At 43.0% G+C, this 13,443-nt stretch overlaps 2 protein-coding genes across 2 annotated transcripts in view; one reads left to right on the top strand and one right to left on the bottom strand.

The window, feature by feature from the left end:
- Positions 1-13,443, top strand: part of LOC118106630 (collagen alpha-1(I) chain) — a 688,934-nt gene that overhangs the window by 464,247 nt on the left and 211,244 nt on the right.
- The window catches only part of sagb (S-antigen; retina and pineal gland (arrestin) b), a 10,191-nt gene continuing 7,389 nt past the window's right edge, over positions 10,642-13,443 (bottom strand). Inside the window, exons 12-16 of the mRNA XM_035154114.2 lie at positions 13,303-13,380; positions 13,187-13,201; positions 12,667-12,719; positions 11,479-11,488; positions 10,642-11,105 (exon numbers count right to left, since the gene is read on the bottom strand). Of these exons, the coding sequence (XP_035010005.2) occupies positions 11,012-11,105; positions 11,479-11,488; positions 12,667-12,719; positions 13,187-13,201; positions 13,303-13,380 (250 nt within the window). The 3' untranslated portion in view covers positions 10,642-11,011. The remainder of the gene's footprint in view (positions 11,106-11,478; positions 11,489-12,666; positions 12,720-13,186; positions 13,202-13,302; positions 13,381-13,443) is intronic.

Here is a 13,443-nt window from a genome sequence, read left to right as displayed (position 1 = left end):
GTAATTGAAGCTGGTTGGTTGAGGGCGTGTCCCCGGGCTCAGGTGAACCACCTGTCCACAGGTGACCTACATGAAGGTTCTCAGCCTGGTTCCCAGGACACGGCAGCAGTAACGTGTCGTATAAAGACAGTTTGTGTGGGATCAGGTGACGCCTCTGTCACTTCATACAAAGAGAACCAGGTCAGTTTACACATGAAAGAGTTGCTCCACCCAATAGCGTCCTCACAATGGTCACAAAACGCATAACACACTGATGAGACATAAAGACTGACCCGGTCCAGACTTCAGTCCGGAGACAGGAAGTGAACCCAGGTTGTTGAAGCTAGTGGGTCGTTCAGGTAACACACACCCTGATGTGTCATTAGTGTCACATGTGTTGGGCTGTTGATCTGAACTCAGTTTGTGTCCTAAACCACGTCCTCTGTAGTTTTTGATAAAGATGGGTTTGTACATTTCCGTCCTCAGAAGAGTGTCCCTCGTCCTTAAGGTGTAAGTGAACTGTCCTGGCCTGTGGACCTGGTTCTCCTGTGCCATCTGTTTGTGTGTTGGTTGTCTTATTGAATTTATCTGACCAGTCCTTGTTTGATTGGACTGAAGCAACCACATTATTTCCTCAGCGAGGTTATGTTTTGTTTGTGTTTCTGTTTGCAGGGTTTCGCAAAAACTACTGGATGAGTCACCATGAAGGTGGAAGGATGTGATATGGTCAAGAAATAACAAAAATAAATTAATAAATTTGGTGCAGACCCAGGGAATTTGTTTCAGTTTCTCTGCAGCATTTTCCACAGAATTAATTTGATCTATAGTGATAGCGGGGGTGCATGTGCACGTGCACAAACGTTGCCCTTACATGCACAGATTTAGAGTGACAGGTTCACAGACCTGAGAGAAAAAAACTAGTTCTCGTGTATTGATGCTGCTTGTGCGTACGAACACAATTGCAGCTCAAACTATGAGATCTGATTGTCTGTGTGGACGCTAAAAACTCAACACTATATGATGTCACTGCACACAGACGGTCAGAGTTCTGTCATGTTATAATGAAAAGTTTGCAACTTATTTTGTTCATTGTGAAACTGTGGCAGGACAAAAGAGAATAAGTGACACCAACAGTGGAGATAATTAATGAATCACTGCTTTGATGGTGGAGGTATGAGCTCTTGAACAAGTTTCATCCTCAGGGTGTCGCCGGGTTTAAAAGGTTCTGTGAGACTCCAGAAACAAACGGAATCATGATGTTGTTCTGTCTTTTGATGAAAGTCCAGTTTGTGTAGCCACAGGTTTTAACAGTTACCTTGATGTGTTGTTGTTCCTTCACTTTGTCCACGGTCCTTGTGGGTATGTTCTGTGGTGTAAGGTTCTGATGACCCCCAGCTTGAATTAATGTCAATCAATCAATCAATCAAATTTTATTGGTATGGCCCATATTCACAAATCACAATAGGCCTCATAGATCTTAACAACTTAAGATTTAAAGGTTATAACTTCGAACTTAAGAACATTCACTAAGTTGATGTGTTCTGAACCAATGGCTGGAGGCAGCTCCTGGGAAGGAGGTCAGCATCCTACTTCCCACTTCTTCCATGTAGAGCTTATCGGAGGCACAGGTGAGGCTATGGTACACCTGTATTTTTGCCTATACTGTATAGGTAAGTGGTAGTCAGGCAAAGGTGATGCTCAGAACATACAGTGGCAAGAAAAAATATGTGAACCCTTTGGTTGCAGCTGTGGCTGAGGGGGTACAGCGGTCATCCTCTAACCAGAAAGTTGGCAGTTCAATTCCAGTCAATTAATCCATCTGCATACCAAAGTGTCCTTGGACAAGATACTGCCCATAGAAAAAAGTGCTGCTAATAGATGCACTGTAGGAAAGTGTGTGTGAATGGGTGAATGGCAAACTGTACTGTAAAGCGCTTTGAGTGGTCATCAAGACTAGAAAAGTGCTATATAAATACAAAACCATTTACCATTTGGTATTACCTGGATTTCTTTCATTCCACAGCATCTCTATAGGGTTAAGGTCTGGGCTCTGACTGGGCCACTCCAAAAGGTGGATTGTAATTTTCTTAAATCGTTCCGTAGTGGCTTCACTTTGATATTTAGGATCATTTTCCTGCTACATCACCAAACTCATACTGAGCTTCAGCTGGTGGACACCCTGACATTCTCCTGCCTTTATAAATTTGGGAATTTATTTTCTCCCTGATGATGGTGAGCTGTCCAGGCCCTAAAATCACGATGCTCCCTTCACCATACTTCAGAGTTGGGATGAGGTTTTCATGTTGGTAAGCAGTGCCCTTTTTATGCCATACATTGTGCACTTTGGTGTTCTCATCTTGGGCAGGGGTACAATTACATTACATTCTTCCAGAGACGAGGAACCCTGTGGAGCTGGAGAAACCTGATGTAGATTGTCAACCGTGTTATGGTCCACCACAGCTGCCTCTCCTCCTCCCTCCTGTCGACCTGGTTGCCCAGCTCTGACTCCCCAAGGTGAAACCAGGCCAGAGGATCTCGGCAGGGAAAGCTGATGCGGTCTTCACGACTCCCATGTCTGCGTCCTGAAGTAGCAGGAGGAACCCCTGCCAATACCAAAGTGACTTAAGATTCTCACAAAGTCCTCTCAAAAAGGACAAAAGAGCTTCAGCCTGTGGTGACTAATTGTCATTAATCAAAGTTAGTAGTGACGATAAAAACAAGTCCACTAGTCCAGTGCCCTCACTTAGACTCGCTCATTAACCGATTAGAATAATGAGTGAGACTAGTTTTTCCATTAGCATTGTGGAGTGTCACAGTGTTCTTCGGCAGACTTAATGCGTGGAGCAATGTTTTTTTTGGAAAGCAGCGTCTTTCTCTGTAATGTGCTACCGACAACCTGATGTGATGGAGAACCCAATGTTTTGCGTATGGATGACTCACGAACAGAACCTTTAGCCATTTCTAATGATTCCTTCCAGCCTGAGGCTGTAACTCTAGGGTTCTTCTTTACCTGATTGAGAATTCTGCATTGAGCCTGAGGAGTCATCTTGGCAGCGCATCCACTTGTAGGAAGATTAAGCACAGAATCACATCCTCTCCATTTATAATCAATTAGTCAAACTGTAGACCGATGAATGACTGAAGTCTTTGAGTCTTCCAGCTTCATGCAAATCAACTACTCTTGATCATAGGTCTTCTAGGATGAGGCATAGTTCACATCAGCAGAAGCTTCTTGTGAATAGCAAACTCAAAATGTTTTTATAAGTCAAAGTAGCGTTAACCCATCCCTCCAAATGTATTATTTATTTATTTAATGTATCATTTATTCTACTCCAGGTTTTGCTAATAACTAGGGCTGCACCTATCGATTATTTTTGTATTGGTTAATCTAACGATTATTTCTTATTACTCGATTAATATAATAATGAATTCATAAAAAATAAAATAAAAAAACATGTAATTAATATTTCAATATTTTATTTATTAACTTCTCTTAAATACAAACATGACAAAAAGGTATTCACTGCAAGGCATTATTCCACAACAAGAAATAATTTCTTCAAAATAAAATCAGTGCAAAAGCTTGTTCTTTTCAAGCATTCAAGTAAAATGAATATAGTACAATCTACATAAAGCTTTCCAACAACAAAATAAAATAAAATTCAAGTAACATAAAAAAAAATCCACTTGGGGTAAAATTTGTTGCAATTTAAGGAACACTTAACCTCTTTTTCTCACAGCAAACAATTTAACTCTAATTAACAAACACACCCAAGCAGATACACAATCTCCTCTTCCTTCTCTCCCCTCCCTATACTTCTCTCTTCCTCCTTCTCTCCTCGTCTCTCTCTCCATCCCTCTATACTTCTCTCTTCCTCCTTCTCTCCTCTTCTCTCTCTCCATCCCTCTATACTTCTCTCTTCCTCCTTCTCTCCTCTTCTCTCTCTCCATCCCTCTATACTTCTCTCTTCCTCCTTCTCTCCTCTTCTCTCTCTCCATCCCTCTATACTTCTCTCTTCCTCCTTCTCTCCTCTTCTCTCTCTCCATCCCTCTATACTTCTCTCTTCCTCCTTCTCTCCTCTTCTCTCTCTCCATCCCTCTATACTTCTCTCTTCCTCCTTCTCTCCTCTTCTCTCTCTCCATCCCTCTATACTTCTCTCTTCCTCCTTCTCTCCTCTTCTCTCTCTCCATCCCTCTATACTTCTCTCTTCCTCCTTCTCTCCTCTTCTCTCTCTCCATCCCTCCATACTTTTCTCTCTCCTCCTCACTTTCGCTTTCTCTGCTCCTCCCTCTACCTCTCACTCCCCCTATCTCCTCTATCTCTCTTGGGCCATGGGTTTCCATGTGTCCTGAGTTGGGGGAGAATATCAGCGTTGTCTTTCCACCATTGGAATGGACTCTTATCCCTTTCAATAGAATGTTCACCAAAATACATGAGCACCTCATTCCTCACCATTTCAACACCTTCTTCTTCCTGACCGCCGTCTTCCCCATGGTCTCGCCCTTCCACCTTGAAGCTATCTCCAGTGCAGCAGCTGTTTGGAAGGAGTTCACAGCAGCAGACTCAAAGGAGGTTGTCTGTGTGGATTTCTGGAGGCCTTTGATCAGAGGACGTAGAGCAGAGACCGTTACATACGCCTCTCCACCCAGGAAGACAGTGGCTTGCTCAAAGGGCTTGAGAACTTTCTCCAGTTCCTCCAGTAGGTCGAGGTAATGCTTTCCTCTCTGTGAGACCTCTGGGTCAGAAAGTGTTGCGGTCACTGGCCATCGCGGCTCCTAGAGGCGACTCACCATGTAATAGGAGCTGTTCCATCTTACAGGTACATCCTGGATCCACTTATGCTCAGCTGTGCCCCACTGCTTTTGCTTATTTTTGAGCTTGCTGCTGGCCAGCTCACTTCTTCTGAAATGTATAACAAGGCTCCTTGCAGACCTAAGTGCCTTGCTTATCTGGGAATCTTACTTCAGGGCGTTGTTGACCAATAGTTGAGGTGTATGACCAGCACATGGATGTGAAGCTACGCCATACTTCTCCTCCAAGATCCTGAGAGCTGCTACGACATTGGCAGCATTATCATGTACAACAACCTGCACATCTTTAAGGGAGAAACCAAACTTCTCTGCCATCTCTTCCACCCAACCAGTGATATTTTCTGCTGTGTGGCGCTCCTCAAGTGGTATTGTGGTGAGTGTGTATGAACTGATCTTCCAATCCTGATTCATCAAGTTGCAAGTGACTCCTAAATATGCCTCAGTGGCAATACTTGTCATATTAGCTTTTGGGTCTTTTTCCAACCTACGCATGAGTGTGAATGTTTGAATGATTTTGTCAATATGGACACAAACAATGCAATAATTTGTGATTTATTAGTGAAAGCAGATCGCGTGTTGATCATTTTGTAAGTAACTTGGGATCAGACCATGTTTTAAAATGAATTTATACACAAATCTAAAAGGTTCATCACTTTTTCTTTGCACTGTATGTGGTCTGGACTGATGCTGGTCCTGTCGGCAAAGGGTGCTGTCTATCTGGAGACGTTTTCTGTTGTGGTGTGGACATTGTTGGACACCATGAACGTTTGTTGTGGGGTGTTTCTGACCTGGGGGTAGGATGGCTGCCAGGTGTTGAATGTTGTATGTATATTGTATGTTACAGAATTAATGATGATAATGATCGAAGTTCCTAGAAAAGTAAAAATGTTGATAAAGTTGTCGGTCAACAGCTTCTTCCTTTTCCAGGAACACAACTTTTCTCTAGTTGCCACTGATGGGAACATAGGTGTGTGTGTGTGTGTGTGTGTTGTCATGTGACACCTGTCTGTATTATTTTAATGAGGTCACATTATCTATCAAAGACACAAAAACACAGACCTACTTTTACACAACACAGACACCCCCCCCTCACACCTACCTGAGTGTGTGTGTGTGTTTGTGAGTGGGCGGAGCTGCAGGTGTTTTATTAACAGCTGTGAGAGTGACAGATCAGATCAGCTGCAGGAACGAGTGACGCTTCATCGATGGACGAAAGTTCGGTGAGAAACAAACTGATGTGAATTTCTTTTTATATTTCTTTTTATTCTGTGTTTATTATCATAATATTTCATAACAGAGGAGCAAAATAAAATAATAAAATCAATCATGTGTACTAAATAGATAATTATCATATAAATAATGATCTGATTGTAGAAGTTATTTTAATAATCACAACAGTAAATAATATATAAGAATGTTTTTCTAAACGATACTTATTAACTTCCACAGTGATGTGTATTCATTTTATTAGAGAGTTATTGTAATTGACAGCTGCACTGATTCTGAGTCTGTGCTGTCCCTTTAAGAACAGCTGTAAACCCTAAACAGTGTGAATAAAAACGTAATCGTTAATGCACATGAATGACAAATCATTGTTGGTCAATTTGTCCAAAATCAACTAATGTCTGTTTCAGGACGTTCAGGTGAAGAAGTGAGGTCACAAACAAAAACAGTGAAAACATTAGTTTTACATTTTTAGTTTTAAAGATTTTACATCAAAAAGCTTCAGAATCATTTTGCACGATGACGAACTTTATAACTTTAGTTGAGTGTGAAACGTTTCACATCACGATGTCACCAGGTCGTCTGTTAGCTATGATGAAAGCAGCAGCTAGCTTGTTATGCTCAGTATAAACATCACCAGGTCATATTGAATAAACTGTACCCCCCCCCCCTGCAGACCATGCTGACCTTTCCTGTCCACCTTCTGTTGATGGTGGTGTCCCTCCCCATCGTCATGATGATGCCTGAGCCCAACACCCCACAACCCTGGATCACCCCCCCCAACCCTCCGCCTACACTGCCCACCCACCCACCGATGGACGGCCCAGGACGCCTCTTTAACCACACTGGAGACAACATGACGGAGCTGCCCGCCGGATCCCCGGAGGCCTTTTGCCAGATGTTGCTGCAGTCCACCGACCCGGTCTCCCCAGATGATATTCCTTGGTTCTGTCTCTGCACACACTGCCAGAGCACCCAGGGGCCCAAAGGGGACAGAGGAGACCGGGGTCTTCCAGGTAAGGACAAAATAATACACATCTGCTGATAGTTTTCTGCTTTAATAAATATCAACCCCTCCTTGAGCAGCACATGGTGGTCACTTGCAGTCACTACATGTATAAAGTGTAAATTACCATTCAATACAATATAATCCTGTCCAACAGATTCTGGCCACCAGGGGAAGCACCTGTCTTCACTTTACTGATTGTTCAGGTTGTTCTCATCCTGAACACTGATGACATTTGACACACGTCTATTTGCTTTCATAGTTGTGATATACCTTCAGTCCACCAGTGGCAGCAATGAGCTCTGAGCTGATAACAACCAGGGGTGAAAAAGAAAGATGCAGGTTTAGTTTTTTATTTGTTTCCACAGTTTTGATATGTCCGGGTGAACCCCGCCTGTTGCCTAATGTCAGCTGGGATTGGCTCCACTGCAACACTCGTATGATGCGCCCCTAAATAGTGGATGGATTCTGAGGCAGGATTTATGGTGCTTCTGGATCAGAATTTTGTTCATTGTTTGTCTTCTTGGAATGAATAATAATTGACAGGAAACATGATATGAATTTATTAATATCTCGGTTCCCGTCTCAGGTAGTCCAGGTAGTCCTGGAAGAAGAGGCTTGACAGGGTTCAGAGGTAATCCGGGTTTCGTGGGCAGACCTGGGATCAAAGGTAAAAAAACGTCCTTATTCATTGTTCTTTTCCTACAACGACTGCGAACGTCACTTCAACTGTTTTTGATGTTTCTGCTGCTCAGGACAGAAAGGAGACGAGGGTGAGAAGGGACAACATGGACTCCAAGGACTAGTGGGACGCAAAGGGGACCGAGGTTACAAAGGTGAGGCAAGGGCCCACATGTTACAGCTCATCAGATTTAGGTCAAGGTCCTGACCTGTTTTTCGTTGCTGCAGGTGACAAAGGTGATCAAGGTCTGGCGGGTCACCCAGGGGATCATGGTCCTAAAGGAGATGATGGAGTCTGTCCAGATACCTGTGAGTCCAGCGATGGCCCACAAGGACCCCCAGGTCTACCTGGCCCTGCAGGAACCCGAGGTCTGCCTGGTACTCCAGGGGTGCTGGGGCCCAAAGGCAATAAGGGTGATGTGGGCAATCTGGGTCCCCCTGGTGCCCCTGGACTTATGGGTGATAAGGGTGATTTAGGGCCCCAGGGGGAGTGTAACTGTACAGACGGAGTAGATGGGAGTCCAGGTCATAAGGGGGAAATGGGAGACAAGGGGGAACAAGGAGAGGGCGGGGCTGAGGGGAAATTTGGGCAACAGGGGAACCAGGGAGATCGAGGGCATATTGGCATGATGGGTCCTCCTGGTCCCTGCATGCCCAGTATCCAGTCAGCCTTCTCTGCCGGGCTGATGTCCAGTTACCCCCCACCCAACACCCCTGTGGTCTTCTCCCACATTATCTACAATGTCTATGACAATTACAACCCCTTGACTGGTATCTTCACCGCCCCCGTTAATGGCACCTATGTCTTCAGCTACCACCTCACTGTCCATGAACGGGTCCTGAAAGTTGGACTCTTTCATGAATTCAGAGCGGTTATTATAACCACTGACCCGAAAAGGTTAGGGACAACCTCGCACTCAGTTGTAATTCACCTGGCCATTTGGGAAAGGGTGTGGCTTCAGGTGAAGGATCAGGCCACTAATGGCATGTACGCCGGTCCTGAGACCAGCAGCACCTTCTCAGGCTTCTTACTCCACCCAGATACATGTGATGTGGGTTTAAGTAGAGGCTTAATGCCACTGTTTTCAGATGATGAAGTATACCTCTGGAAAGAAATGTCTGAGACCAGCACCGCCAGTCCCCCCACTATAACTGCTGGTGGAGGATCCGACGATGATCAATAAAATTACCTTTGGTTGCCTGGTCATCAGGTCACAGGTCATCTTATCTGTAGAGGGTCTGAAATAAATTATGTTAGCTCTTTTTGAAAACACATCACACCAATCAAACAATAGAGAGAGAACCAATGAAACCAGAAAAACTCAGCAGTAGATTTTCAACAGAACTGAATATAAATCTGTAAAACAGAAGTGAGAGCTGCAAAAACCATAATACCTGCAGGGGGCGTCAGACTCTCAGGCCTCATTTATTGGTTCAACTTTCAGACTCTGTAGTTCCAGTTTGTTCCAGATCCAAAAGGTTGTTGTTTCAAATCCTGTGAAGCCATTTTTAAAATCTGGTCTCATTTTACTGATCTTTGTATGATTCTGATCCTGGAACCATGTGACCTGTATCTGTGGTTCTTTCTGAGCAGAAATAAAAAAACAATAAATTATCTTCAACTGAATCATTTGTGTTTAAATCTGTTTTCTTATGAAAAAGACGTTAGCTTCATTTTTATTCTTGTTTTGTTTGAGACGTGAAGCTAAAATAAAACAAGAACGAACATGAAGCTAATGTCTAAAATAACTTTTAAAAATAGTTTTAGTTTAAATGTTAGCTTCATGCTTGTTGTCGTGATATTTAAACGTTGGTTTCATACTTGTTCTTGTTTTATTTTAGACGTTAGCTTCCCGTTCTTGTTTTAGTGTGTTCTTTGTGCGTTTCATGCCACCTTGTCGTTGTAATAACATCCTGTGTGTTGTTTGTTTATCAGCGGCTGAATCTCAGTCTTTGTCTGTAAACTGCTGAAGTTCTACTTCTGTGTCACAGCGTCGCCTGATGATCCCATGACACTGATCCTGTAGCAGCGGTATTAAGTGATACGGACCCGTCTTTAGATCCACAGGGCGGGTTCCTCTAAAGTCTCTGTGTTCTCACAACAATGGAACAAAAGGCTGAGTCCATTTCGCCCTGATGTGTTTTCATAGGGACGAAATGATCACGACACCTGAGCTCCGACCTCCTGAATTCAGGACGAACATGAAACCTCGTTTTGTAGAATTTTCTCAGTTTGAAGATGACAAGTTTGTATTGACAGAAACGAATCAGAATCTGGATGTAGATACACACGATGATGTCACAGAACATGTGTGTGGGTCAATTTGTTGCCATGACAACAGCCAAACTGAAACAAGCAGCTTGGTCCATGTTGACAGGTGGCATCATCAATCACAACCAGACGTGATGTCACATGTTCACGTGACCAACAGGTGACAAACAGACTTCAGGTGTGCATTCGAACGACAGGACGTTAACGTGTATACGTTCTTGTTTCTGTTAGTTCTTCAGCTTAATTGTAAAAACAAAATAAAAACAGATGATTAATTATTTGTTGTTTTTTTAGCGTTCAAGAGAGTTTAATAATGTTTTCATGATCAGCTGATGAGAGGACGAGGAACAACAGAACACGTGTGTATGTGACTGTGTTTGCGACTGTACCAGTGTGTGTGTGTGTGTCACTAGAGACATCGCACCACGTTTGTTTATTTTACGTTAATTCATTTCTTCTCGGCGGATGTTTGTTTTTATTCTGAAATGATAAAATATCATCAAAGATGAAAAATAAAAAGAACAAACAACACAAAGTCATCAGCTCCGTGTTTGTTTTTCTTCTAGCGCCACTGTAGCGATTGCTTATTGTTACGTTGCTTTTTGGTTTGTTTACCCACACTATGAACTGTGGGTAATTCTCTTTGGTAAAGAACCAGATCACATGGTGCTGGTAGAACATACGTTTTTATGACACAGACGTGATCACAACAGTTTGTTTTATTTAGACAGAAAGCCCGTTGTCATCAACTAAAAAAAGATGCGAACATTCGTCAGGATGAGGCCTGTGATGAAACAGATTCACTCCTGACAACGGATCAATACATCGTTACTGAGCAGCGTAAGGAACATTTGACAGCAAGTAGAACTCCAGAGCCACAAGTCAGTTTGTTCCCCATAGCGTCCCCTGCAGCCTGAGTCACTGTACCATAGAACAGCAGCACAGCTGAATGTAATGTTTGTCCTGAGGGGGGCGCTGCAGGACACATCCTGTTTTTGTCTTCGGCTCTGGAAGGTGACAGACGGCAGTGACGCTCTTCACGCCTCAGTAGGAGACTCATCATCATCTCCGTAGACCACGCCCTTCAGGTAGGCTCGCTTAAAGTCCTCAAACACCATGTCGTCAGGTTCTCTGAGAGAGAATCAGATTAGCAGAGTCAGGCTAAATCCACACGACTAAGGTTTCATTTCAAAACTCATCTCTGCTACGTATACGCCTGCGACCACGTGACTCCACAGAGTCGCTGAAACAGAAAAGTTTGTAAACGCTGCTGGTTTGAGTAGAAACTGAGACGTCAGGAAACGATGACGCTCACAACCTCTTGGGGCTTTTAGGTCACGACGTAACCTTCACTGATTCGTCAGGCTCCTGTCACATGGGCATGGATTAAAACTGATACAGAAACGAAAACACTTGTGTGGACACAGATTGTTAAGTTTGAAAATGGAATTTTTATAAATGAAAATGCAGGCATATGGATGTAGCCTCAGTGAAGGAGTCTCACCTCTCTTTGGCTGATGAGACGATTGAAACAGGAAGTGATGAAAGAGAAAAAAGTCATGAGTGAAAAACAACAGATTTAATAAAAGACAAATAAACTGAGTTGGATGTTAAAGAAAACTGAAATTAACAAAGATTTTTGATGTAAAAATACCAGGATTCAACCTGTAACATCAGGATTTCACCAGGGCCCTGAACTACGAAGCAGGATTTGTGGTTATCAGGTAACTTCAGGTTTAATTCAGAGTTTTCTGTCCTACGAAGCTCCTTCACTTGTTGTAGTGGTAAATCACCACGGTAACTTACGCTGAGCAGCAAACCTGCTCCAGGTTAAGTTGGAGATAAGAGATCAAACAGTATAAAAGCTCCGCCCACTGACCGATCCCTTCCTTTGAACCATGACATCATGTTCTTAGAGGATCCGTGGAGCTGGTGTGGATTGTTCGAGTCTCTGAGGAGGACCAGGGTCTTCAGAGACCCACAAGATCCTTTGAGCTCCTCTGATGAGCTTCTGAAAGATCTAGATTCTCCTGTGTATACTGATATCAATATATAGTAGAAATAGAAGTGTTGTACCTGTTGTGTTGAAAAGATATGAAAAGGAGTCTACTTCCTTCTCTAGAGTATATTTGTGTGTGTGATTTCCTGCAGCTGAGCTTGAAGGAACCAGGGTTTCACCTGAAAGACTAAAAGTGTCAGACACACAATGAGAATATATATTATTATATATATAGAATGTAAATGACATGTGCTGGAAACACAAATGAGATTATATTCAGATCTGCTCTTGTTCATGAACAGTTTTACTATAAAATCAATCACAGATGTTTTACCAGCTGTTCTTCCTGCATTTAGCAGCTGGAACTGTTTCTTTTATTCTGGAGGTTTGTTCTCCTCTAATTTTTATTATACGACAATTTGATCCTCAGCTCTGCTGTCAGTCAATCTGTCCATGTCTGATTGGTCATATGCAGTAAATCCCGCCCATTTAATGTGCACATGCTCATATCTTGATGAGGAAAACCTGAGTTAACTTAATGTCATGTGACCACTTAGCCTGACTGTGATAGGTTAAGTTCAGCTGGATAAAGAGATCCTGGACATGTTGAACTTGCTTCGTAGTACAGGGCCCAGGAACATGAATTATTCATAAGATCAGGACTCAGCTTCTGTTTGGACAGTTTGAATTTACCTGGTTCAGGTTTAGGATTCATGAGTCTGAACGGAACCTCCAGAGACACCTCACTGTAACACAAAAACACACTTTGACACACAATTCATAGACTAAATAAAAAAACAGACATGACGTCATGAGTCTGCAGCAGTGATCGTGGAGCTGTGGTATCCAGGTCCCGCCCACACGCGCTCTCAACCAATCCTGAGTTAGTCTCAGCTGTCAATCATGACATCTACACCTGTTTTTATATCATCAAATAATTCTGATTCAAACCAAACTGATCAGAAACACTTGAACAAACATCAGTGAGAGAAGAACGAGATGAAATGACATCTTTACAAACATTGATTTAACGTCTACTTTGAGTTTTTAGTTTGGTTCATGTCCCATCTGCTAACATGGAGGAGGTTTATGACCTGCAGCCAGACACCAGGGGGCGATACAGATGATTTGGCTTCACACACACACACACACACACACACACACACACACACACACACACACACACACACACACACACACAGGGTGTTTGTACCTGGATGCCAGCGTCCTGTTGTTGAAGAACAGAAAATAAATTTAGTCACTTTCATGATAAAACATTTAAATACCATGTTTGATATATAACAGTGAGGTCAGAGTTCATGGACTCACCCACTGGCAATCATCCTCAGCACCACTTTATACGACACCAGGATCCCCTGAACATCCTTCATTACTTCCTGTTTCACACTGACGGGGGAAGGGGGGGTATGATTAATGTGATAATCACTGAAGTTGTTTGAGAAAATGTTT

This window comes from Hippoglossus stenolepis, chromosome 4 (assembly GCF_022539355.2).
Source record: "Hippoglossus stenolepis isolate QCI-W04-F060 chromosome 4, HSTE1.2, whole genome shotgun sequence".
Lineage (NCBI taxonomy): Eukaryota > Metazoa > Chordata > Actinopteri > Pleuronectiformes > Pleuronectidae > Hippoglossus > Hippoglossus stenolepis.
Note: the sequence above shows the minus strand (reverse complement) of the source record. Positions and strands in the feature narration are given on the sequence as shown.